At 37.0% G+C, this 27,607-nt stretch overlaps 2 protein-coding genes and 2 long non-coding RNA genes across 6 annotated transcripts; 2 read left to right on the forward strand and 2 right to left on the reverse strand.

The window, feature by feature from the left end:
* Positions 1 to 1,871: 1,871 nt before the first annotated feature.
* LOC148853753 (BTB/POZ domain-containing protein At1g67900-like) lies at positions 1,872 to 6,021 on the forward strand. 3 transcript variants are annotated; one of them, XM_088986265.1, is made up of 5 exons: positions 1,872 to 2,456; positions 2,863 to 3,102; positions 3,205 to 3,274; positions 3,370 to 4,635; positions 5,211 to 6,021. In XM_088986265.1, the coding sequence occupies exons 2-5, from the start codon at positions 3,044 to 3,046 to the stop codon at positions 5,688 to 5,690; spliced, it is 1,875 nt and encodes a 624-aa protein (XP_088842391.1). In that variant the 5' UTR covers positions 1,872 to 2,456; positions 2,863 to 3,043; the 3' UTR covers positions 5,691 to 6,021. The 3 variants fall into 3 exon arrangements, with proteins under 3 accessions (XP_088842391.1, XP_088842393.1, XP_088842392.1); XM_088986267.1 differs by having other exon boundaries at positions 1,995 to 2,456; positions 2,914 to 3,102; XM_088986266.1 differs by having other exon boundaries at positions 2,233 to 2,456; positions 2,834 to 3,102.
* A 1,490-nt stretch (positions 6,022 to 7,511) lies between these two features.
* On the reverse strand, positions 7,512 to 9,008 carry LOC148853754 (uncharacterized). Its single transcript, XR_016113267.1, has 2 exons — positions 8,540 to 9,008; positions 7,512 to 8,090 (listed from the first exon to the last, which is right to left on the reverse strand). It is a non-coding gene; the product is annotated as an uncharacterized LOC148853754 (long non-coding RNA).
* A 975-nt stretch (positions 9,009 to 9,983) lies between these two features.
* Positions 9,984 to 12,682, forward strand: LOC148853755 (uncharacterized). The gene is made up of 2 exons (XR_016112272.1): positions 9,984 to 10,350; positions 12,424 to 12,682. It is a non-coding gene; the product is annotated as an uncharacterized LOC148853755 (long non-coding RNA).
* A 2,612-nt stretch (positions 12,683 to 15,294) lies between these two features.
* Positions 15,295 to 16,464, reverse strand: LOC148853756 (ethylene-responsive transcription factor ESR1-like). The gene has a single exon (XM_088983449.1). It carries the CDS (start codon positions 16,462 to 16,464, stop codon positions 15,295 to 15,297), a length of 1,170 nt encoding a protein of 389 aa, XP_088839575.1.
* Positions 16,465 to 27,607: the final 11,143 nt, after the last annotated feature.

A 27,607-nucleotide genomic window follows, 5' to 3' on the forward strand; every position in this document is an offset into this window, starting at 1 on the left:
GAAAATGAATCCAAAACATTTCTGGTGACAGACAACATATAGGTAACAAACTAACAGTTCAGCAAAACTGAAATTATTCTTGGATTTCATCTGATGTGGTATTTGAATGTGAATCGAACGCTACATTAATTGGGTTACAAATTAAAATGAGATAAAAGAATATTATAATAAAGAAATTCTTATAGCAGATAGCGGGGCCAATTTTGCTTCCTCGATTTTTTTTTTTTTACCTTTTTGGAAGGAAAAAAAAAAATAGGTCAAAAAGAAATTTTGCCTTTTCATGCTGTCTTGAGTTTCTTTTCTCTTTTGGATTCCCTTGTCATCTAAGCCAAGGAAGGTCATCATTTTTCTTGTAAGTTTTCCTTTCTTTTGTTCCATTTTCCTTGCAACCAGACACTGTGTAAGACATGTCCGGGTTCATGAAAATACAAAGAACCATATTCTAGCTAGCTAAATTAAGTAAAGCAAATAAGTCTCAGTGAATTCAATATCAGTGTTCTTCAGTATTATTATGGTTGTAATGTAATTAAGATTGGAAATGAATGAAAACTATAAGGAAAGCGTAGGAGCTGTAGTAATTCCAGTTTTATAATTATAATGTCAATGAACATTAGACAAAAGAAGCGGTAGATTATGGTAACTGGTTTTTACGTGTAAAAAATATGGGAATAGCTGGAAAGAGAGAGAGAGGTAGGTGGGATTAAAGAGTTTGATTAGTAATATATACAAACTTTATCGTAGGGCAGGAGGAGAAATGGATAAACTTGAGAGACAGGTGAACTATTGCTTTTTAGGTGTAACACTGGTGAGTGGCGCTTTTGAAATTCGATACTGACACCACAAGGTATTGTAGGGGCCCTGTTATCGTTGAGAGAGAAAGAGAGGTTCAAACAAGTGTCCCACCTTATCAATGTAGAGAAGGGGGGACGGTCCTGATGGTCCCACTCAAGCGTCTGTTGTCGGGTGGCACCCCGTCGCGAGGCATGGAAAAGTGGTAGCCGCACCTGCAGGGCGTTGATTGCTCACTTTCACGGGTCAGTCCTTCAACAGACTCCTCATACCTCTTCCCTTCCCCTTTATACGTCCAACCGCCCCATTTGGCCTTGAGCTTCAACCTTCAGCCTTTACTCATCAGACTGACAAATTTTATATAATATAGCTATATATGCTTTGGTTCCTTAATATCAAGAACGCCACCACCTGACGCCTGTGCCCTCGCAAGTTGCAAAGCTTGGCATTGATCATGCCGAGACATCATCAAACCTTGGTCGGCAGGGAACATTGATGGAGCCTAACCTAGAGGAATTGTCTTCTTCATCTTTGGTTCATGATCCAATTCATTTGTAGAGAGTTTGAATAATTTTGATCTAGGTCTAGAGTGGGTTTCGGTTTGTCTTTGTCCATACAATTTCTTGGCCCAGAGGAATTGTAAACGTCTAATTTGCACCCGGCACTAGGTCTAGGTCTAGGTTTAAGTTAGAATCTAGAACCCCTCACTTTTTATTGGGGGTTTAAGTTAAAAAATATGGATAAATGCATTATCCGAATAAGTCTTTATATATCCAGATAAATAACTTATCAAAAAACAAACGAGCCTTAAATAAATTTATAAGCTTATTATTGTTGAACGCCAAAAATATTTCACTAATAAATACCCCCCCACCCGGGCAAAAAAAAGAAAGGATTCATCACCGTTTGGTTTGGTGATTACATGGCGGACTTTAGAGCTCGATAGCTCTGTCATCAATTTGATTGGCATGTCAATCCATTGCTGGAATTTACTGAAGAATCCAATGCAAACTTAAATATACATAATCCATACTTTTTTGGTGAAAAAAATATATAAATTACACCCGAACCCGGCAAACTTATTTATTAATGTGTCGTCTGCTTTCCCAAACTAAACATGACTTTTTACAAATTACATGGGAGAAATTGTTTATGAAACAAGCAGCCAACAACTAGTTATTCTGATGAATGGCCAATTTATATGAGAATCAGCTGGATCGACACTTTGGAATTTGGAAATCCACCCCGAGTCTCCTTGGTGTGGTGATACACACATATCCTATTCTCTCTTTTATATAAGAGAAAAGATTAAGTAATAAACTAGTGTTTGACTAAAATAAACTGAGGGTGAATAAATAAGAAATTTCAAGATCAATGATGGATTGATGGGAAATGAGAACAAGACTAGAAAGCAGTAGGAAGAGTAGAGGTGGGAACCGGTTTAGCACGTAGGCGTTGTCCGTGAGAGTGAGATTCCCCAATCCCCCACCCCACTCGCCGGCCCACCTCCTTTGCACGCGTATGGAATGAGACTTCCCAGTTCCCACTTCCTGGTAGTTCTAAACATCACTTCATTCCAACTTTAAACGCGCTGCAGAGACGATAGGCGACGTTTCCATCTTTCTGCTTTGGTATTCCGGCAAAGTGCTTGATGTTTCTTTTTTAGGGTGAGAATCGAAATCATAAACTTCACCCTTCTCCTTTATACTTTAATCTTTTATTTAAAAAAAAAAAAAAACAAATTGATTCCAAAACAAGTAGAAAATTGTACTCATGTTCGTTTTGCTTTTTGAAAGCTCTTTTTTTGTTGTTGTTGTTGTTGCTTGATCGAGTTGGTTTCAAAATTTTGATTTTGATGAGGTGTAGCTGATTCTTCAATTTATCAATTTTTTTTCTTCTGTGTTTGATTGAAATGGCATGACTTCTGTTTTGGATCTTTAGAGTAATTCTGCTCTGATATGCTTAAACGTGGGAATTCCCTTCTCCTTAGACCCACAATGAGAAAGCTACCAACATTCCTTTCTTTTCAATTCATCTCCTCTAGGAATTGTTGATTTCTTCTTCTTTCTGAAGGCAAGCGCAGGACTGCTTGAGTTGTTATCAATTTGGATGGTTTCAATACAGGAACTGGTCCTCAAGGAAGTTGTATGAAGTAGTAACTAGGAGCACTGAAAGGGAAGCCTCGGTGAAGTTTGTGATTGCTAATTTAACGGCCATGTTAAGGAGTTCCTGACGAGGGAAAATAAGACCAGCAATGAAGTTCATGAAGCTTGGGTCTCGCCCCGATACCTTCTTTACCGCTGAGGACGTAAGGTAAGAGTGGAACAGATTAACATCATCACATTCTTTTTTCTTCAAAAGCGAAAGCAATTTCCAGAGATACAAGAGTTTCAGGCCTTTCTTCCCTAAGTGCAGGACTGTCTCAACAGAAGTCTCTAGTGATCTCATACTTCAAGTCAAGGAAACGAGATATTTGCTTCACAGGGTAAAAAATTCATGACCCCTTTCGACTCAGTGGTTAATTGAATTGAATTCTTTGTGGTTCGTCCTGTAATTTGGTTGTTTTTTAAGTCATTGCAGTTTCCTCTGCTCTCCAAATGCTTGCGTCTACAGCGGCTATGCGCTGAATCTCCTGAATCCTCCCAAAACCAAATAATCCAACTGCCAGACTTCCCGGGTGGAGCAGAGGCCTTTGAGATCTGTGCCAAGTTCTGCTATGGCATTATCATCACCCTTAGTGCCTATAACATTGTAGCTGTTAGATGTGCTGCTGAATACCTACAGATGACAGAGGATGTGGAGAAGGGAAACCTCATCTACAAGCTTGAAGTTTTCTTCAATTCCTGCATCCTCCGTCGGTGGAAGGACTCGTTAGTAACACTACAGAGTACAAAGTCCTTTCCTTTATGGTCAGAAGACCTTGGCATCACGAACCGAACCATAGATGCCATTGCCTTAAAAATCCTAAGCCATCCCTCCAAGGCAAATCTGTCGCACAGCTACTCCAGGAGATGCAGAGATGATGTTTCATGCAACGGAACAGAGATCCAGCGACATAAACCTGCATCGAAGGGGTGGTGGGCCGAGGATATTGCAGAATTGGGTATAGACCTCTATTGGAGAACCATGGCCGCAATTAAATCCGGTGGAAAGTTACCGTCTAATCTCATAGGCGAGGCATTGCAGATTTATGCTTCTCGATGGCTACCCAGCATGTCTAAAGATGGGATTGCTTCCAGTAAGCATGATATTCCTGATTCTTTTCCTGATTCGGTGGGAGAGGTAACAACAAAGTACCGGTTGCTTTTGGAATCGATCGTAAGCTTACTTCCATTGGAGAGAGATGCTGTTTCTTGCAATTTCTTGCTTAAGCTCTTGAAGGCTGCAAGCATACTCCGTGCTTCCTCTTCTTCAAAAATGGAACTGGCCAGAAGAGTGGGAATCCAGTTGGAGGAAGCGACAGTCTGTGATCTGCTGATACCATCTCTGTCATACACAAGTGACACATTATACGATGTCGATATAGTCATAGCCATACTGGAGCAGTTCATGTTGCAAGGACAGAGTCCCCCAACAAGCCCTCCAAGAGACAAGGCAGTTTTTGAGAGGAGAAGATCACGATCTGCGGAGAACATTGATTTTGGGTTTCAGGAGAGTAGGAGGTCTTCTTCAGCATCACATAGCTCAAAACTAAAGGTGGCGAAACTCATTGACAGGTATCTTCAGGAGGTTGCCCGGGATGTGAATCTGTCTCTGTCCAAGATGATTGAACTTGCTGAGGCCATACCAGATTTTGCAAGGCCTGATCATGATGATCTATACAGAGCTATTGATATTTTCCTCAAGGTAATCTGCATCTAAGAATTCTTTATTAATTTTCATTTTCTATGACTAGCTGAGTAGATAAAAATATATCTCTTGGCCTTCGGAGGGTTTTAGAAATTCAATTAAGCAGACCTACCAGTTTAGCATTACCAAGGTCTATAGGCATGTAACTGGAGGCCACCCGGTTCATGGTCATGGGTTCAGTATCAAGTCCCAACTATTATTTGCTAGAAGTCCTCTGTTTCAATGAAACCACACAGTTACTGAGTCTTGCTGGTGGTAATTCTGTTGATAAACTGAATACTGAGAAAAATGTGCCTACTGGATGATTGTAAATCTCCAGTCCTTTTGGTGAGTATGAGGAGAACTAAAAGGGGAGAAATAAAGAAAAAGTTACATCCTACACCTTTGCAATCATCCAATCAGGTATAATGTGGTCCTGTAACTAGATGTGCTTGTGTGTGCCATGTTTGCTAATATATTACTTTCTTAGAATAATTGCTACATATTGTACTGAATTTACAATTTACTTAGTAACACAACAGTTGGGAGCAATGCACTCATTTGTATTGGGCTTCCTGTATCATATCATTCAGGCACACCCAGACCTTACAAAGAGTGACCGTAAACGCCTGTGCCGAATCCTTGACTGCAAAAAGCTATCCATGGAAGCATGCATGCATGCAGCACAAAATGAGCTACTTCCACTGAGGGTTGTCGTGCAAGTTCTATTCTTTGAACAAGCAAGAACCACCTTGGCCGGTGGGAAAGTGACTGAACTCCCTAAAAACATCAAGGCACTTCTTACCCTGCATGAAAATGATCCAGACCAAAGGCATCTACGATCATTGCACACCACTGAAACCAGCCCTGTGGATGATGAGTGGAGTGTCTCTGGCCTCAAGTTACCAAAGTCAAAGCTGTCAACTCTAAGAATGAAGCTGGATGAAGATGACAATGAAATGGATGACAATGTCAATCACCAGGAAGGAATCGTCAAGACCTCTAGGCTTAAGGCTTTCTGCTCCCTTCCAACTAGACCCAAGAGAATGTTCAGTAAGTTGTGGCCAAAATGAAGAGAGCTGCAGGTGAAAGACATTGATTATATTTTGTTTATTTCTAAGGTTAGGGAATGGTAATGCAGAAAGGTGAGCACATGTCTCCTGTTCCTTTCTCTTTTCTTGCCCAACACAAGAAAATTATAGGAAGCAAATCATTTTGCATCTATGATGTATTCTATTCTAATAAGAAGCTAGATGTTTAGGAGATGGGAGGAAAATTTCTTCTAGTATCTCAAATTGTGAAGCTGCCTGGGACCCCAGATTTGTAAATGATCAAATGTGGGACATAAATTGTTAATTTTGAATGTAAAATCGTAATGTCTATAAGCTGCATTCAATTCCTCAATTCTCTCTAATCATTGGTTATTGCTTACTAAGATCCCATTTGTTATATCAAATTCAATCATGGCCTTGTTCTTGCATTTGATTTGTGGACAATAGTGATTACCCCAAGCCTGCTAGAAGAATCAATTATTATCATACTGATAAGTGATAAATAAGGTGAGATTGATGTATTATTTCTTTGAAAGAGCAAAAATATTAAGAATCAACAACCATACTGATAAACTGGATTGGCAAATTTGTTTGAAAAATCAGGATTTGTATAAGCTTTATTTATTTATTTTATTGTAATCAGACATTGCCATGGTCCCATGGTTCTGAGAAATCTAAGGACCCAAGCATGAAAAGTCTTTTCTATAACAAATGTGTAAAGGAAAATGTCCGCCATGCTATCTGCACAGCTGGAACCTATTAGATTGATTATGAATAAATACCCTGCGAGACAAATACTTGTTTTCTGCTTAATTGAAGGCAGAAGCTGTATAAATAAATGCTTTATCTACCTAGCTCTAGCTTTTTTGTGATGACTGATGGATATCTGTCTGAAATCTGAATGCTTGGGACATCCATTAATGACACTGCAATCTGGATATGAGCCGTGGTGGTTTTGCAGCTTGCTGCCTTCACCAGTTCACTGACCATACAGGAATTCAGTGATCTCTATAAATATTAGCTTGTTCGCCAGGGTCATAACGTCTCCATGTTTGCATTCTTCTTTTTTGTTTCTCTGGATAATGAGTCCCACTATGATACAGAAAAGGCATGATGGCTATACTGGAACAAGTGGTACTTTGTAAGCTGTGCCATACAACTTTGGCTCAGTTGGGAATAGTGCAATGTATCATAGTGGCGAATGCGACACATCACTGACGATGTGAGCAATGTTACAAAGGCACTGTACAGTGTACACCACAAATCTGGAATATTTTCTATGGCACTCATCTACTCCAGATGTGTGGTCTACGATGGACTTGTAAGTTTCATAAAGAAGGGATACTAAGTGCTAGCGTGAGTGACCGTTTCTAACCAATCAATTAGTGACAAATGGGACTTAAACAGTACAAGTTCAGTTATAGATGTCAAATGTGCAATCTGATCTGACAATAAATGGTCTCCTTCGACAAAATTAAAATCCTTTTTTTTTTTTTTCTCACTGTGCAAAATAGGGGTGACAATGGAATGGACCGGGGACCACACAAGACAAGGCTTTGGTTATGTAAAAAAAAAAAGGCTTTTAAAGTAACTCAGTAAGCCCGAAAATTTATGGGCCGGACCAGACTGGGTTAGAAATGATCATCCCTACTCGAAAGGTATTCAATATAACAAGTTTTACGAGCAGATATTCACAATGTTTCTGATCCTTAGCTAGACATCTGTGATGTGTGGACTCCAGATCCAGATGTTGTTATAGTTAAAGAGTGAGACATAACGTTCCAGATCTCTCTGTTGTACTGTGGGGTGTATTTATAAGGCGTAGAAGTAGAACAACACAAATTTGTAAGCTTGGTAACAATGTCTGTTGACTAATAAATTAACTAAAGCTGGTGGTGTAATGACAGGTGTGTCTCTGGTGCACAACAGAACTGTTCATGTCCAAAAGATAAGGTAAAATTACACAGATAAAGTCACCCAGATAAGGCAAATTACACAAACACGAGAGTGGGAAAGAGAAATAGTTTGTCAACACTCAACAGTAGCGAAATTGCTAATATAGCGAATTACTGGCCTCTACGGAGCTCTCGGTGCTGGTGGTTGTATGACTGTATCCTTCTGAGCGTGAGGCAACTCTTGAAGAGTTGCTGAGTCTATACTTTTGGTACGTTGGAGACTGGGTTGACGATGAAGCCGACAACGGAATGAACCGTTATGTGTCGTTGGAGAGCAAAGACAATTGTTCATCTTTACACCACTTGACTGTCTCATCAATCCGGCCGTGGGTGTTGGTGCTGCTGCTACCGACTCCCCCGTGCTGGTCTCCGACGGAATCTCAACCAGCATCCCCCTACCCCTGGTGTACGTATTAGCTTCTGCTGCCTCCTTTGTCGTCTCCATTGCCACCTTTTTTTTTTCTCCCTACGAGGATCCACAAACCTATAAGATTCTATTTTTAATGACAATCCGAACGGAAGGGAAAATCCTGATCGATGGTTTACCAACGCTGCACTGCAGTGGGCCTTTCATCTGGCTAGGCTCAAATCTAGGCCGCCCTATATATATATATATATATATGGAAATCTAAGAACAAAAGCTTCGTTTCCATTTACCAGATCAAAACCTTAGCCTTAGCCAGGAGAATGGGCGATCCTAACCGAGTCAGGACTAACCATCAAGCCTCAAGGTCTGGTCCAGTCCAGCCCTTTCCATCGTAAAATTACTTGCAGAAGGCTTTAGCTAAGGCCCGGAAAAGAAGTAAAGAACCAAAAACACTAACTCTTTTATGTATATTGGTCCAATTATAATTAGAAAAACGTTTTCCTAATAACAAGACTCTTTTTCTTTTTTCAATGGAATCAGCTCCATACCTCGCAGTTTCTATTTATTCAAGTTGAACCTTGAATCGCCTGCAACAGCTTTACCCAAAGAAGCTCGTCGTTAATGAAGATGAAAGAGCAGTCACAACCTTACCTTCAAGAGTCTTCATTATTCCAGTACTAATTCTCTTTTAAACATCCGCAGCTCCACCTCCCCCCCCACCCACACCCCCCCCCCCCCCCCCTCTCTCAATCGATCGCTCACGAGAGTGACAATAAACAACATTAACAACCCACCAATGTCGGTTGCTTTTGGTAATAGTTCAACCACTCCCAACTCGATCACATCTTTCGTACCTTTTTTTTTTCTCTCTGAATCACGAGAGAAATCAAAAGAGGCTTTTTTCATCAACTTTGTTAAAGAGAGTTTAGTTTCTCGTGAGGTGTGGATTCCTTCCAACTTGCTTCCGCAAATCTATTATCTAAAATCCAGTCATGCTATTCCTGCTTGATGCTTGAGAGATGAATTGGCTTGGCTACCTTCATTACTTGACAGAAATTAATATGCCTCCTAAGTCCTACCTCACGTACAGTCAGTGCCATCTGTCACAACGTGGCGCACTAATCCCCTCCCTGGTCCTTGGTTGTTGAGCCCACATCCTCCCTTCTGCGGGCCCCCAACCACCACGCTCAAGGCCCACTTGGCAGGACACGGAGGCCACTTTCAAGGCTAGATCATCAAACAACAAAAGGTCCACCTACCTCAGGGAACATTACCAAAATACGGCCTAACTCCCATTGTCTCCGGTATGGCTTTTCTGCACAGCAAACTCTAGATGCATATTGTTTGTTGAATTACCTGACCAATTCAGAAAATCCAACGTATCCACTTCTTTTAAATTTTAGGCCCCGTTTGGTTCGTGGGAATAGGGGTTTGCAATCGGAATTAGAATGGACTATTCTAATTCTAATTGTTTGGTTTGATGGAATTAGAATCTCATTTCCATTCTTATTGGAATGACATTTCTTCATTTGAGGGAACGGCCATTCTCTGCCCCTCCTTTGGGAATGAAATCCCATTTCTACTGATTTCAATTATCATTTCCATTCTTGTCTGAACCAAACAAACAATGAGAATGGGCATTCCAATTCCGATTCTGGAGGACTTCAATTCTGATTCCAACTGTGAACCAAACAGATCCTTAATGTTGAGCAAAAGTTGACGCCTGATGCCCATAACATGCCATATTCAGGATAGGTTCGTCAATGGACTGGATATCGATCCAATCCGACCCGGTTCAGTATGAATTTATTACACGTGATGGATTAGGCCCAGTAGAATCGGAATCAGAATCTGAATCAAAATTCTTCGAAAATTGAAATGGACATGCTCTATCCCCATAGTTTGTTTGGTTAGGAATTAGAATCAGATCAAATGAGATTTTATTCTTAAAGGAGGGGAAGGGAATAGCCACTCCCTCAAATGAGAGAAATGCCATTCAGCAGGAATTGAAATGAGATTCCGATTCCACTCAATCAAATAATTGGAATTGAAATGGGCCATTCCAAATCCAAATTCAAACCCTAATTCTTAAACAGGCCCTTAGAGTTTTTGGTTTTGAATTAGAAGATTAGCAATAAAGAGATGCGGTTTATCTGGAAGAAGACTATACATTCTTTGATAGATTAGGGGTGTCGAAGAGGCCTATGTAAATAACTCTTCTCATTGTCATCGCCTCTTTCCACAAGGCCCACAACTATCGGAGTAGAATTTCCATCAATCCTCCAAAGGTCGGATATCAATTAACCAGGCGTTGCAAATTCTAGTGCGAAATCCAAAAGAACTTGGAGCCATCCGGACGGTATGGAAACATGTTTATTTTATTTTTTTCCCCTATAAGCCAATACTTTCAAGTTTATTGGGACATATTTGTAGCGCATTTTGATTACTCACATTAATTGCATGATTAGATGGTGAGGACTTCTCCTCTGTGTTAGACTTGGCATCCTCCTCTACCACCTATTAACTACTACATGGATATGGATGATTTCTCTTACCATTCAAATTAATTGCACAAGGTTAATATAGGTTTAAAGTCCTATCTATCCTAATTAACCGGAAGTTATTAAAGTACATTTATAGATGGATCGGGTTCTGACATAGACATCTATGAAGACTCTAAGTTGGCCTGTTTGCACAACAATAAGAAATTTTACACAATTTAAGGGTTTCTTTGGTTCACAGACGATATATGAATCAAAATCCCTTGGAAATAGAATTGGAATGGTTTATTACCATAGACCATTTGGTTCAGACAGGAATGAAAATACGAACCTAAGGGGAGAAAAGGGAATGATCATTACTTCAAATGGAAGAATACCATTCCATCAGGAATGAAAATAAGATTCTGATTCTGTTTAACCAAACAATTTGAATCGGAATTAGAATAATATACTCAGATTCCATTTCCAAATCCCTACTGCAAACCAAACAGGCCCTAAAATTTCTGACCGACAAATTGGGATGCAACTTGGGTGGGCTCAGGCTGGTTTATGTCAAAAATGCGCCCTTAGCTTAGCTGGCATGCATAGTAGATAGAAATAAGTTAAGAAAGGAACATGCGATGTTTTTTGAAGAGATGTGGATGATGCATGACAGATGTGAAGAGGTAATTAGAGAGCTCACATCAGCGGTGCTTATCTAGACGATGTATGAATCCGAGGAAACATCCAAGGAAGTGAGCAAGGAAGGATTTTGGCAAAGTTCATGAAAAATTAGAGTCTCAACATTCAGTTGGTTGAGGAGAAAACAAAATATGGTTCTAACTTTAGTTACCCCAAAGTAAAACAATTAGAATGGGAGCTGAACCGAGGCCTAAAGAAAGAGGAAATTTACTGGGTTCAGACATCTAGGATAATTAGACTAGCTGAATCATGGAAACAGAAGCACCATTTTTTTTCCACAATGCAATCATAAGGAGGGTAAGGAACAGAATTTTGAAAATCAAGAACAATGATGGAGACTGGGTAGAAGGACAGGACAAAGTAGGTAGGGTTATTATTAACCATTTTCAACAGATATTCACTTCAAACAACCCTGTTGAGATTGAGATAGTTATAGAGTACCAGGAAAGGAAACTCAATGAGGAGGATCATGAAGGTCTTTAGAAAGAAATTATTGATGAGGAAATCAAGGAGGTTCTGTTCCAGATGGCCCCAAAGAAAGCTCTGAGCCCTCATGGTTTCCCAAATCTGTTCTTTCAGAATTACTAGGAGATTGTGAAGGATGGGGTAATCAAGGAAATAAAAAACTTCTTTAACAAAGGAGTTCTCATTAGGAATCTAAATGCCACTTATATTACTACCCTGATCCCCAAAGTAAAAAATAAATAGAAATAAAAATCTGCCCAGTTCAAACCCATCAGTCTCCATAATAGGGTCTATAAAATAATTTCAAAATTCTGGTTAAAAGGCTAAAATCCATACTTAACAGAGTCATTTCCCGAAATCAAAGTGCCATCATCCTCAGAGGTCTATTGTGGATAATATCTTAATTACCACATGAATAAAACAAAGGCTAAACATGGCTCAATGGCCATAAAGCTGGATATGAATAAAGCATATGATAGAGTTGAATGGGAGTTTCTTAAAAAAGCAATGCAGAAACTGGGATTTAATGAGGAATGGGTTAGCTAGGTCATGACTTGTGACCAAACTATCTCATATCAAGTGCTAATAAATGGAGTTCCACAAAAGAAAATTTGGCCAAAAAAGGGATCTGAAGCAAGGAGATCCCTTATCCCCATATCTTTTTTTAATATGCTCTGATGTTCTCTCTGTCATCCTTAATAAATCGGTAGAGAGGACAGATTTATTTGGAATTAAGATATATAGGCAGCCCCCGTAATTTTTGATCTTTTATTTGTATATGATAGCTATCTCTAGAATTTGTGTGGAGGTAGACTTGCATTAACCAGAAACCACTGCATGGACCGGAGATGTGAAGTCGACAAATTCATGCACACACCACCAGGCTGGGCAACCTGTCATAAATGTGCACACCAATGTTTCAGATTGTTTTGGTTGAAGAAATGTATATAACAACCTAAAAATCCAATGAATATTTACCCAAGGTAGATATCTACATTTAAAGTGTTCATACAATAAATTAATGTATAACAGCTGTTTATCTTCAGGTTACGTTCCAAACAAGATTATCAAAAATCCAATTAGACAAATTAGCCCAATTAGAAGTATAAGCATCTTGGATGTTCATCAATATGGATCTTTGACTTCCTTCAAAATTGATGGATTGGATCTTTTAATTAAAGTATTCCGGTTGTTTTAGATGAGTTCGTACAGAAAAATACAGGTTTTAGGGGAAGAGAGATGAAGAGTGAAAATAGGATGGAAAGTAAAAATGTACAAAACTAGAATTTTGAGCTATATAAATTAAAAGATAAATAACAAAAAAAAAACTAATAGGGTGGACTGCGTTAAATGAAAAACCACCACCTATGCAAAGAACAGGTGGCAATCAATCATTTTAACTGTAAATAATCTACAGCAGATTCAAATGCAACTGCAAAATGAAGCAACAACAATGTACTTGGGTTCGGCCCCTTATAACTTTATTCTTCCATTCAAGTATGTTTTTTCATGACTCCCATCATGTATTCGAGTTGCCGAAACTCACTGTGCTTATTGGAAATAAATGAAAGAAACAAAGAATTGAATAAATGCAAAATCTGTCATTTTGTATTTATCTCTTTTCAAATTGAGCCTAAACAATTTCAAAAAATTTGTCAAGAACCGCAACTACTTTTTATCGAAACAAGTATAGCCTAAATAAAATTATAGTTAGGCGGAGGTGAGGTTCAAAATATTGATATGGTGTATCAGAATATAAATGGTTGTTTTTTTTTTTTTTTTTCAAAACTGATTTAGAGGAGTTGGTCTGGATCCCTTCATCCCCTGAATCGATCAAACCCCCGATACACCCACACCCACTCTAGGGACATATTAAAAGAATCCCAAAATGATACATAAGAATACTTTGAACCTTGGCCGAGGCAAACTTCAATAAACCATAGACCATTAACAACTAAAATGTAGGAAAGATTTATAACATAAATGAAAAAGCAGTATATATAGTTTAATTGGTTCCACGATACAGTGCGATACGTAATTAGATTACACATTTATACGTTGATTGAATTTTGTAGTTAATCTTTTAGATGCCGAAGTAGGTTAAGGCTCGATATTATTTATTTTTCCTTTATATATATATATGAGTAGCTACAAGAATCACAAATCTGGGGGTCACCGGCCCTTTCCCAGGGTACAAACATTAGTGCTCAAAATCAAATTCCAAACCTTCCAGCTAGAACCATTTTTTTTAATAAATAAACTTGAGGTCGTGTTATTATATAGTCATTAATAAATAAAGCTTTAACTTTGCTTTTCCAACATTTAATGTTTTATATATCCACACACGTAAAGTAAAAAAGGGGCTCTGTAAAAACATCCGTACCTCGACTATTACGTACCCGCATGCAGTCATTTATAGTATAATGAATAATATAATCAACAAAGAATGTCTATCACAGTCCCTGAATTGTTAATTAGACAATAATCAAGCAGTAATTATCAGCACCCAAAGGCCAAAGTAGATGAAATTTATTCTCCAATCTCTCTAACCTAATAAAAGTTAATTGTTGGTGACGATTAGAAGCAGTCATTAATATAGAAAAAAATAATATTAAAAAAAATGGTCCAAGAGAGGATACAAGTAAAAAGAAGACAATTATGCACAACCTTTTCGGGCTCCCAAGTCGGCTGAAACCCCTTGCATGGTGAACCCAAAAACAAAAAGATATCGCAACCCGTTCTTCATGGTTCATGCTGCTGCGAGAGACTCGGAAAGAGACAGCATCTCCGAATCTCTTGATTAATAAAAGAAAAGAAAATCAAGAGGCCCAAGGTCAACTTGACTTATTAATAATACGTTTATAATAAATCACAACTACTCACTTTCACAATCGCACATGAATCTCCCAGTGACTGATGCATGTATTACACTCATCAAATAATAGAAACGTCTATAGAAATATATAGATATATATGAACAGTACTTTAACTATCTAAGAATGCGAAATACAGACGAATACTAGCTAATATGTGAAACTCTGAAAGGAACAGTACGTAATAAAGGATGGTGATATTCAAATCACAGATACCGGAAGAGCTTTGATCAATCAAAACATCTCCATCCATTTTGATGAGTACCTCCTGATTTGTCACCTCTGTTATGATATGATACCAGTTTGATTGGCTGCAAGTTTTTCGGGTATCACAAGTTAAAAAGCGTTTATAGAAATGCACTACGTGGCTTCATTATTCACCGTTCAAATGAGCATTCCTTCCTGTTCAAAAGAAGCGAAATTCCATTCGTCACATTATTTTCTGAGTGAGAAAGATAAGCACCTATCATAGAGAGAGAGTTAAAGCCTTGACTGATGATAGTAGTAGACTAGTAGTAACAAGCTTACAGGACCAGGACGTGACTACATAATGAGAGATGGCCTTACTTGAAACAAAAACTACACAAGGGGAAAGAGAGGAATTGCACCCAAGGATACAATCGGAAAACATAAAAGAAAACGACTCAACTTCATGCAAATTAGAAATAGGGCATCGTTTCTAGCTTTCTATCATCCGTTCCGTTGACTTGGATACGATGAAACAAGGCTGTTACAAGTTGACCCTTGAGAGAGAAAAAAGAAAACAGTCCAACGCTTCCAACATCAAGCATTCTGTTGCAACTTAGCAGCAAAATTATCTAAAAACTCTGGATATTGCATAATGTCTTCCAACGTCCCTTCAGTCATTAAAGGAAAGTTTGTTGATGCTTCATTGTAGAATGGCGTCGGCTGCGAATGCTGACCAACCTGAGGAACCTCAACCTGCTGGGTTTGTCTTTGATAATCTAAATATAGCATTAAATGTTGATTTTCAATCTCCCTTTCAACCAAGGATGAATCCAAGCTCATTTCAGACACAGGAGCAACTAAGGACTCTCGACTGTAATTCGACATCTTTGACGAGGAGAGGGATTCGGTAGAGTTGGGCTTAGGGAAAAACCCGCTGATAATTTCCTGTAATAACCCAGAATCGGGTGACTCAGAGGGAAAGAACTCCATGTCGTCGGTTGGGTTTTTCGTGTCAGCCGCAGGCCGAGTGTAATCCTGACGATCTTCAACAGCGAGGAGACCGGGAGACGAACCTTTCAAAGACAACTCGATTAAATCACTGCCAACACCACTAGAAAAGGGAGGATTAGTCGCAGAAAAGAAAGAACAAGGAGCAGAAGGAGGACAGCCGTAGTAGGGTATTGAGGGATCATGCAACTGTGAAGCGGACGAGCAAGAAGAACCGGAAGACGATGTAAGGAAGTCACGAAGGAAGTGCATATTAGGAGAAGAGTTTCTTTGAGATAACCCAGAAGCGTCGACTCCTCGAGTATTAGACCAGTACGACCAATCAGAGCACACCACGTTTCTGTTGGTGGGTAAGTCCCTCGTCGACGGGGCCGAAGGTCTTGAGAAATCAAACGGAGAGAGCAGATGGCCAGTGGAAGAGTGAGGGGGTGAATTAGGGTAGACAAAGTTAGTTCGAGCCTTGAGACCGCGCATGGCACGAGCAGCGCAGTCGTAGGCGCAGGCAGCCTCCTCGGCCGTGTCGAATGTACCCAACCAACGTCTTTCTTTGGACTGTGGGTCTCTTATCTCAGCAGCATATCGACCCCATGGACGCCTGCGAACACCTCGGTATCGCATGGTTCCACCTCCGCCACCACCATCCTTCAAGGACCTTTTGTTGTTGCATTTCTTTTGTTGTTCGGTGCTGCTGAGGTCCTTGGAGTCAGGTTCCGGCGAGTAGGTCAGACCGTTAAGTTGCCTCATTGCTTCTTCCATGACTTTTGTTGTTATGATATAGATAAAAGATGAGGGGCAGAAAGAAAAGGTCAGAGAGAGAGAGAGAGAGAGAAGCGGGTTTGAGTCAGGACTCAGGACTTGGCACCTGGAGAAGAAGTGTGATGGGGTGTATTTATAGAGGCTTTGAGAAATTGAGGAATACGAAGTGACTGACTCTGATATTTACTAGACAAAATTCAAAAAGGAATAGTATTTTCTAACGAGTGAGATGTCTTGTGGAGGAACCGTTGTTTATATGGAGGATCATGATCTTTCTTTCTTCTATCAGTTACTTCCCCTTTATTAAATTTCTCTCGAATCCCCTATTTTTAATAATCCCCGGAAATTGCATGCATGAAACAATGTTATGATTTAACTTTGTTATCGTCCCCGTCCCACACTGCTCTCGAGGTGAGTCTCTTTTACATTAAAACACTCTTATTTCAACCTTGTTTTGATGTAAATATGCGTGTGACAGCTAAGAGCAATATGGGTCAGTAATTGCACTCAACTATTCCCCAGATAAGCTGGGGAAAGGGAAGGAAGGAAAGAGGGTTAATTTGTTGTTTGCTGTTTACGGGTGGGCGAGTTTGTTTGATGTGGATTGAAATTTGAGCTACTAGTTTCAATTCCGGATTTTCTTGCTGTTTGTTTACACTTGAAAATTGAATTATTTTTCCTTCTCCGTCGGTCCGTCCAACATGTTGTAATAAAGAAAAAGGATTTTTGGAGCAGAGTTGAGGGAGAGAAGAGTTCTTACTGTATTTTGGGGAGTTGAAGAACTGGCCTGCCCTGCGTGATTATCATTCTGAATGATTACACTGGCGGCGCTCAGAAGTTGTTCCTTGCTCTTTCTTTTTATATTCTTAAATTTCTTCTTTTCTTTCCCTCTTTCTCTGGGGTTTTTCATTTATTAAATAAGCATTCTTACCTGCAATATATACACCTGTATTTACATTCTTCATTCTTCTGTATGTGTGAGTTTTTGGTTATGGGTTTGAAAACCAAGGTTTTTCTTCACATGGACTTGTCTGTTCTAGGTTCATATAGGCTCTTTAAGAGGTGTTAGGGTTCATAGGCAGATCAGATCAGATGGAAGGGATACCAGAAAAAGTCTACTATTCCTCTAACAGATAGATCCTGTTCTGTTCCTCTGTAACAACAAACAACCTCTCTCCTCTCCTCTCCTCTTTCCAAAACTGCCTTCATGCTTCCCTCCTGTCTTCTCTATGTTCTTTCATTGTATTTTTTTTTTTAAATAAAGTATCAGCAAAATTTCACTTCTCTCCTCTTCCCCCAAGAATTAGAATAATAAAGTATCACAAAATCCATATTAAGTATCTTTACTCATCCATAACCAACTTTATCATCTTGATTAAGAAAGAAAAATCCTTGTGATCGATGTAATAGATATCATTAATTTATTATCATTTCGTTGGAGTAGTCGTAATGCTTCTCATGAAAAATAATAGTAAAGGCCTCGTTAACTTGTTTGTCATGCAATTTTATTATTTTGCATCAGTGCAAAAGTATGAGGGTACAAATAAATTAAGTGCATATAATTTATTTTTATTTCAGTTTTTTGTTTTATTTTAAGCCTAGAAGTAAAGTAAAAGCTATTTTTTTCTCATTTGCACTCCCATGTATTTATACTTGTGTGAAGTTAAATAGTTGCACTACAGACATTACATTCTAGTCCACAAATAGAGGCTTGATTTTAAGTAATCTTTTGAATGATTTTAGCAATTATTTGTTTACAAGAGTGGCGCATCCCTGATATTCAAATATATGCATTAATAGACAAAATCGCCCACATATTTTGAGTTATTTGACGATTATTAATGGCTCTTTTTTTTTTTTTTTGGTCATTTTCACTACGATAAGGCCATAATCAGACCTTCCATAGGCATTAAGAGCGTGCCCACTTTATGAGAAAATAGGAAATAAGAAGTTGTGCCCTCATCACTTCTCTTAAAGTTAAGCTGTTAGACAGGAGAAGACAGGAGAAGATCCTCTCAGAGTAAATAGAATCAAAGAGGAACCAGCTTTTCACACTTGTGTTGGCGAGCAGACAGAGAAAGGGGGAAAAAAACTAAAATTAATAATAAAGTAATATTTTATTGTAATGTTTCTTGTATTAGATTTATTTTACAAAAATTTATATGAGAAAATGGAATGTCTGACTCTGAAAATGCCTTTCTTGTCTTACCGTCAGTATTCAGAAATAGTACGACTACAATTAAATAAAATGATAATAAAGGAGAAAATATAAAGAATGTAAGTTATTAAGACTCTCTTTTTCTCTCTCTCTCTCGCTGAGTGTCAGGTACATAATATAAATACAAGGCCTCCCCATCGAAAATGATGATAGGCTATCTTAAATATGACAATCTCGTTTTGGGTTTCGAGGGTCAATCAAACAGATTTGATATGACGCCTTTTCTTTTTTTTTTCAAAACACCCCCAAGAGAGGCCGTATGGTAGCCAGACCTTGCCACCGTGTTGCTAATTTAATGCCCGGTTTTAAGGGAGACGGGATCGGTGAAGGGAAGGCCCGTGGGAGCCCGGAAGCGGAAGGTAGGGGCGGATTTCGATTGCTTCTATGTGGAGCAGTTAGTCTATTCGGGTCGTTTATCCTTTAAGCCGCGTTTAGTTTGTATTTTCTAGAAATATATTGGTATTATGGAGAAGGATGGATGGGATGGGATGGGAAAGAGAAGATCGGTGAACAAATTTTATGTATTATTATTTCGTTGCAAGAGGGAAAACAGTGGGAACATCAACCCTAGTAACATTTATTAATTAATTAATTATATTTTATTAATTATTAATATTTAATGAAATGATTTTATAATTAAATATTCTTGATAATTATCTAAGAAATTATTATTTAAGAATTAATATTTTAAAACTTTTTATTAATATTTACTATGAATTATTTAATAATTTTATTTTCATTATTAATTATATTTAATTATTTAACTAATTGTATTGAATAATTAATTAGATTACAAACAAAATTATTACTTATTTATTCATTAATTACCTATTTAATTAATTATTAATTAGTTAATAATATTTTTTATCATTTTGTATTTTATTATTAATTATTTAAAATACATAGTTATTTATTTAATTATTTTAATTAATTAATATTTCACAATTTATTAGTTTATAAGTTATTATTATTATTACTATATTTTATTAATACTATTAATACCCATGACTTAATTAATAACTTTAGCATTCTAATATTAATTATTCACAAACTATTTCTTTTAATTTATTTTAATTAATTTGTTAATTATAAAATAGTTATTAATTAATTAGTGACTTCATTAATTATTAAAGATTGAACTTTTAGTTAAAAATTCATTAATAATATTTTTATGATTTATTATTTTATTGTTAAATATTAATTAGATAATTAATTATTAACATTAATTTTTAATTTTTATCTTTTATTATATTAATACTTATGACTTAATTAATTATTTTAATATTCTATTATGAAAAAATAATTAATTATTAAATTATTTCTTTATTAATTATTTATTATAAGTTACTTATTAATTATTTAAATTAAATTGTGTTGTTAATATGTTACTAAATAATTAAAAATTTATTTATGGGTCATGGATCCCCCTACTTCTCCCATCAAAACCGTGGGACTCCACATCCCAAGGATTGGGATTTATAATCCCACCTTTTCCCCATCCCATCTAATGACATCCCACAAACCAAACATGGGAAGGGAGCAATATTCCAGAATATTCCATATTTTGCCTTCCGATCCCACGAACCAAATGGTATAGGGCAATTTTTTGGGAGCCCCTCCCCCATGCCCATAACCCCTCAACTAGACTATATAAGCACATAACCCGATAATCAAGTGCTAGGAGACTAGGTATCCTATATAAAATTAAAATAGTTTTTTGGGACAGTTTTGGTGTGAATAAACTACATGGTTTGTGATTCTATATCAGGTAATGTGCTAAGTTAACACTAATCAATGAAAATTCATCAAAATTCACCTGGGTAGTTTCTAATCAACGAGATCGAGATCCATCCCCTCTGGCATATCATATCGTATCATATTTTAATTTTTGTTTTCCAATATACTTATTTAAAATGCATTTTTAGAAAATCATTTTTTATTTATTAAATAATGTAAAACATGTATAAAAATAGAATTTTGAAAAACAACTAAAAAATAAAATGCATCGATACACCCCTATCATACATTTGGGTGTATTGATACATTAAACTTACGTTGGGCTATGCAATAGAGATTAAGAGACCACAAAACATAAGTTGGGTTTCTCTCTCTTAAGGTTACTTAAATCCATAGATATTGTAAGTGAAATTCTCACAAACTTAAGGTCCTACTTAATATATTGAATTCAATGTTATTACAAAGGAAATAAACTATTTTGTAGAGAGGGATTTGATGAATCAAAACCCTCCCATAAATTTGATAAATAACCATTTGATTAGTTAATTATCACTTTTATGATACTAGTTGATTGGCTGCAACTCACAAGTTTGTTTGGTGTCATGCCTTTTTGGTATCATAGTCGAACTCTAATACAAAAGACTGAGGCAAAATGAGAGTTTAACTTGTGGAACTGAATGATCCAATTCAACAATGATGTGCATAAAGTTTATTTTGATGTTTCATAGAGTTAAAACCCATTAAATTTGGGTCCAATTGGATACCCAGCTCTTTTAGTTTTTAGTTAGGGAAAATATAATAAATCAAAAGTACATTATGCTCCTATTTGGAAAGGTTAAATCCGAGCCACCTTATTGGAAAGGGTAAAATATAAAAAACATCTCCCTGGTTTTTTTGCCAATCTTATAACCTCCTCCATTATGTTAAGAATCTTAACAAAATCCTCCCTAGTAGCTTTAAAAAAAGAGTTGAAAATGCCCCTCTTCCATTAGAGTTCCAAAAACTGAGAATAGGAATTCACCAAAATACCCTTAAGGCCCTATTCGCTTTTCGGTAAGTTACTTACCCGAGTAAGTGTTTCCCAGGAAAGACTTATCCAAGTTAGTGCATTTACCCATGTTCTTTTATTTCCCATGTAAATAATGCAATGACCATTTTACCCATAAAAATCCATTATTAAAAGGGGCATTTTTTGTCCTATTCAAGTGTATACAACTTTCTCCTTAGGTGGAAAAGTTATTTATCCACCTATGAGGTAAGTGATACCCAGGAAAATAAACTTTCATTGGTCTCGACATAAATCTGAAAAAAGAAAATGGGATTCTTGGTCAATAGGAATCAAAACCCCATTGACCAACTTCCCCCTCTCAAAATCCAAAAAAAGAACGCCCTCTAAATACTACCAAGGATCCTTCCATGACAAATACAACAAGAACAAATCAAGCTTCTTCTTGATAACAAAAGCTTCTCCATGCATGCTCCGACAACATTCCCATAGGTTTTTGGCAATATTTTAACAGGTGGTTGGTAATCTCAATTTACATTCTTTGTTTGGTTTCTCTGGTTTGTCAATATAGATCTTTATAATAGCTCCAACTTTGGCTCTTGGGGATCAATCCATATGGAAGTTTGATAACATAATCCAAGTAAGTATAGGCTGACCTATGTGTATAGTGTGGGCAATTGCCACTATTGAGATTTGAAATTTTTTTAATATGGTAATGAAAAATTTTAAAAACTTTCACACTTGCTCCCACTCAAATAAAATAATAGGAGGTCTTTCTCTTTGTAATGAATAAGGGGTTGAACAATGACACCCATGTCCCAAGACTTAATTAAAATCTAAAATTGAAATAATTAGAAATAAAAGTGACTCTTATACCTTATTTTTTCCCAATATGACGAGACAAGCATTACCCCTAAGGGGACATTTTTTTTTTGGATTTTGAAAGGGGGAAAGTTGGCCAATGGGATTTTGATTCCCATTTACCAAGAATCTCTCGTTCTTTTTTCAGATTTATGTGGAGACTATGGAAAGTTTATTTTCCTGGGTATCACTTAGCGGGTAAGTGATATCGGTCTCCTATGTGGGTAAATTACTTTCCCACCTAGGGAAAGTTGCCAACACTTGAATGGTACAAAAATGTCCTTTTTAATTATGGATTTGTATGGCTAAAATGGTCATTGCCTTATTTACATGAGAAATAAAAGAACATGGGTAAATGCACTTACCCAGGTAACTATTTCCCAAGAAAAACTTATCCCCAGGTAACTGCATTTACCCGGGTAAGTAACTTACTGAGAAATGAATGGGGCCTAAAAACTAAAGGGGTTATTGGAACCATCTATTCTCTTTTTAAATTTAGGGTTGAGGCTTAGAGTAGATTGCTAGACTATGGAAGAGTAAATCGGGGAAACAAACCTAGTAGATTCCTTTCCTTATACGTCTATTCATTCTAACATTCTTGAAGTATAAAACCCACTTAAAGAGATCTCTCTTTTGATGTTTTGCAAGTTACAAATACTAGTTTTTTTTTTTTTTTAAGTAAAATTGTCCTAACCATTGCTATGTTGGGAACATTGTTTTCTTTCTTTCTTTCTTTCTTTCTTTTTTTAAAGTTTTTAGATCACTATATGCTTTAAAAGTGTCATAAAAATCTAGGAAAAAAGACAATCCATTTGGTTCTTCTCCTTTTCATCATTTTTCAATCCTGACTTTGTTTGCTACAAGCCTTCAAAATAAAAAGTTTTATTCTATTATATTGGATTTGCATGTTTTTTTAATCCCAACTTTGTTTGTTGGTAAGAATTCAAACTAAAAAGTTACACTAGGTTATCTTGGATTTGATTTTTTTAATTCCATTTTGTTTTTCGTTTTGTAATCCCTTTTGTAGTTTTACATTTGGGTTTTAGCGTTTCAAGGCATAGGCATTAGCTTTGATACGTTAGAAGCTATTTGTTATGAAATCATTTACAAATTATAAGATTTTTTTTTTTTTGCTTTTATCAAGCAAAAACCAAAATATGTTTGTGATAAATTTCAATTGAAATTTTCATATATATTTGGCAAATGAAAATTTTATGTGCATATTTAGATTGTTTGTTTTATTATTGGATTTTTTTCCTAAATGAAATCATTTATATTTTCAATTTGTTATTCTTATTTTGTTAATCACCTTTATTTCTTTCCCTTCATTGAAACTTGTTGGGAATAATATTATTCTTATAAGTTTTTATTTGTTACGTTTTTATACAATTGTGGTTGTATTCTATTGCATTTGTTTAATGTTTTATCTATTTTTTTATTTATAAATATATTATTTTTTCTCTTTGTATTAATGAGATATCTAAAAATATTTTTACTTTTCTAATATATTTTTTAATGATTGTTTCTTTTAGAAAATTGATGTTGTTAAGGTTCAGTTTGGAGAGAGTACAAATTCAAATATATAAAGTACAAATACATATAAAATAATACAAAGTACAAGGTTTTACACTGTACAAATTTATATTTGTATTCTTTCCAAACTGAGACTAATGGGTTTGTTACTTTTGTGGTATTTTTTTTCAAAGGGATGAGATGTATTTATTTATTTTTTTAATGTTTAGAATGAAATTATTTTAATCTCAAACTTTTGTTTCAAGTACTCAAACATTATGATTAAATTGATGTTATGATAATATTTGCCCCCACTAATCAAAGATCTTGGATCTGCCTGCCATTGTAGGTAAGCTTGTGAAAAATTGATTGACACTCAATGGAACTTTGAAAATTTTATTTTTTATTTTGTTTTACGATTGAGATTGATTTAGAAAATTCTTCAAACACCTCACCATATGAAGACATTTTGAAGAAGGGGTTCGACTATAATTAATGCAAGAAAGAATTGAAACAGAATAAACTTACAATCAAACCACGGCATCATAAAAGTATTAACCAATCAATGAGGTGAGTTTTCACCAAAATACAGGGGGTTGTAATTGGTAAAAGCTTTCCGGTATCATGTATTTCCGACATCATATCAATACGATTCGATATAGCTGCTACAACATCAGCATGAGATGGTCTGTTAAGTTTACGTGATAATATACAACTTTAAAAATATATACACACACAGAAAAGAAGTCAGATATTGGATATGTTCAATAAGAGGCTATATGCAATTTTAAGCTTAAATTTTCCTTTTAAAAAAAATTGGGTCGATTGCATGATGGGTGGAATTATGAAATCCTGGGACCGACAAAACGTGGAAATTATTAATTAAGGTGCATATAACAGATTAACATTTAACAGGGATTCTGGCTTGGAATTTGGATACAATTGAACCCGACCCGTTTTAAGTCGATGTTTTTCTTGAAATAGGAAAAAAAACAAAGGAGAAAAGTAGATAAAAAGAAAACATTAAAAAAAAGTATGTGGTGCCATTCGGTACACACGTAGAGATGGAAAGAGAAAAGAAGGAGAACCGCAGTTGTTCGCAGCTGCGGCCGGCGGGAGAGAGAGAGAGCTAATGATATCGTTGGTCGTAGGCGAAGACAGCATCCGAAAACGCACAGACAGCCCTAGAAGCCGTAGGACACCTATTCCGTTTTTATGACCCCAGCTTGGAAAAACGCAACATATAACTTTGCGAAATCCCCTTCACCCTTTTTATTCTTCTTCTTGTAATCTTCTTACGGAAAGGAAAGGGAAGGGAAGGGAAGGGAAGCATGTGTGGTAAATGAATTGATGCCGCTGTCAAGGGTTTGTGTGATGGACAGTTTCGGTAAAGCTGACACTTTTACGTACTGCTGCCTTAAGTCAAACCGCCGTGTCACCGTGCAACCATGCAATTGCATGATCCTCTCTCCTTTTCTTTTTGCCGATCACACCCCCCCCCCTACGACTACGACTACGAACCTAAATATATAAAGATCTTTGGATGGGACTAATATCAAACCATCATATTCTGTCTCACCTTTTTCAGATTAGACCTCCTCTCCTCTCCTCTCCAAGTCTCCATATCCCCAACTCTACAAACAAGTTCTTCTGACGTGTTCGACGTTTACCCATGCAAAGCCAAAAACCCTAATCCTCTTTTGGTCCCAAACACAGAGGATCCCAACAGCCATTGCGCCCCATGTTAACCATGAATGCCAATTCCCAAGGAGAGATTGAATTGTTGCTGTGACCCATGTGCATACAGTTTTACAACCACTACACAGCCGTATTCCGACCTCATTGTAATTCTGCTATAAACACAGCAACAAAGATATGCAATTATATCTTTTTTGAGACTTAAAACGGGTGGAATTCATCATGTAAATTGTGTGGAAGGTCGAAGAACAGAATTTTCTCTTTTTATCAAGAGAGAGAGAGAGATGAAATATAGGAGTCAATGATGCACTATTAATCCAATTTAAATCAACCATAATTATAAGAAGAATTAGCCTTTAAAATAATAAGTGAATATATTGTATCTTGTATGGATATAAGTTTGTTCTAGATCTTAAAGAATAAATAATTTTAAATCCATGGTTTTTGACGAAAAATATATTTTAAATCTCATTAGCTGAAAAACCCCAACCACTGAGTTTTGAGGCTAATGTAGTATAAGCGAACCAAAAAAAAAACGAAAAAATGATCCCAGTCGCTGTTGTGGGAGATTATTAAAACCTCCCCCCTTTCATAGTTCAAACTTCAGTATATAGAAGAAAGGGTTTTCATCTTCTTGTTTAAGGATGACAACAGGTTGGTTTAAGGAGAGGATCATATTTTTATCCCAACTTTGAAACAAATTCCCATCCCTTGCCCCAATTCTCGGCGGGTTAAAACTTACCCTCAATTTCTGATCCCTAACAGAAATGGATTCTCTATGGGGACCTGAATCTCCACAACTATAGTATTTTCTGAAAAATAAATTACTTAAAATAAAAGAGAAATTTTAAAAATAAATAATGTTATAAATAATTGGGCTTGGATCGGGATCCCTATTTATCTCATCTCCTACTCCATCCGGTCAAGGAGCCCAAGTACCCCCAACGAGCAGGGGAAAAATGTCATAATCAGGATCTCCTAACCATGACACTACAACCATGCATTGGGAACATCTCTCCATGCATGATAATATATAAGTAAAGGAAATGTTCTCCAAGTGTAATTTTGAATTGTAATGTCCTGTGGTTAGGTATGGATAGGATTCTGAATAGGAAATCCGAACTGAGAATTGCTATCCGTATTCTAGTTACCACGTTTCTTTTGTTTCGGTTGCTGTTTTTAGAATGAAAACCAGGTGAGAGCAGCTGCTAAAACTGTCTCCCTTCCGTGTGTATGAAAAGAGTGAAGGAAGAAGAGAGGATGGTTGGAGGGGTGAGGTGCGTGTATCAAATATCAATATCCCAAATTCCCAATATTCAATAGTCAAGACGAGTGGTATGCGTACATACATCCCAGAGCATGTTAGGGAGTTGTCATGACGGGCATGCACGGGGGGACAAAACTGCACGAGGCTCTGTGTCCATGCAACGCAGCATTAATAGCGCTGAGACGACGACAAGAGTATATATGGATAATGGTATGTGACTGCTGACTGGAGCCTGGAGGTGGAGGGGGAGATTAGCACCAGGCCTATTCTATCACTATCTCCACATCTCTCGCTCACCCTACTCCCACCTTCCACCCTCCACCCTCCACCCTCAGCCAGCACTCAGCAGTCACTAGTCGGCCCCTCAGGGGAGCTCCCTCTTTTTCTAAACATTTCCTTTTTCTTCCTAGTTGTAGTTTTACTACTAATAATCATTAACTGCTAATTAATTATTAACTTTATATTAATAAATAGTCCAGGAGTGATAAGAATGGTTCAAATTCCAAGTGTGAAAAGCAATTGCACCTTTTCTGTCAATATTTGTCCCTCTGGTAACTAACAGTGGCCACAGGGGTCTCCTGACCCATTTGTCTCTCCCCCCCAATTAAAACTCACTCCTCTCTCTTTTTTATCCATCTATCTATTCCTTCTTTCCTCTACTCCGCCAAATATTTTACATAGACTGTGTTTGGGCGGTTTGGCTCTCCAAACAGAACAATAAAAACGAGGAAACCCTAACTCCTTCCCTTATTGAATTCATCTATTGTTGCGGGCATAACACAATGGACGGTGATATGAGGCAGCCCATGGACTGGAACCCAATTTCTGGCGGAGGTTTCCAAGA

The sequence above is a fragment of the Nelumbo lutea genome, chromosome 4, assembly GCF_056320005.1.
Source record: "Nelumbo lutea isolate HS-2025 chromosome 4, American lotus-T2T, whole genome shotgun sequence".
NCBI lineage: Eukaryota > Viridiplantae > Streptophyta > Magnoliopsida > Proteales > Nelumbonaceae > Nelumbo > Nelumbo lutea.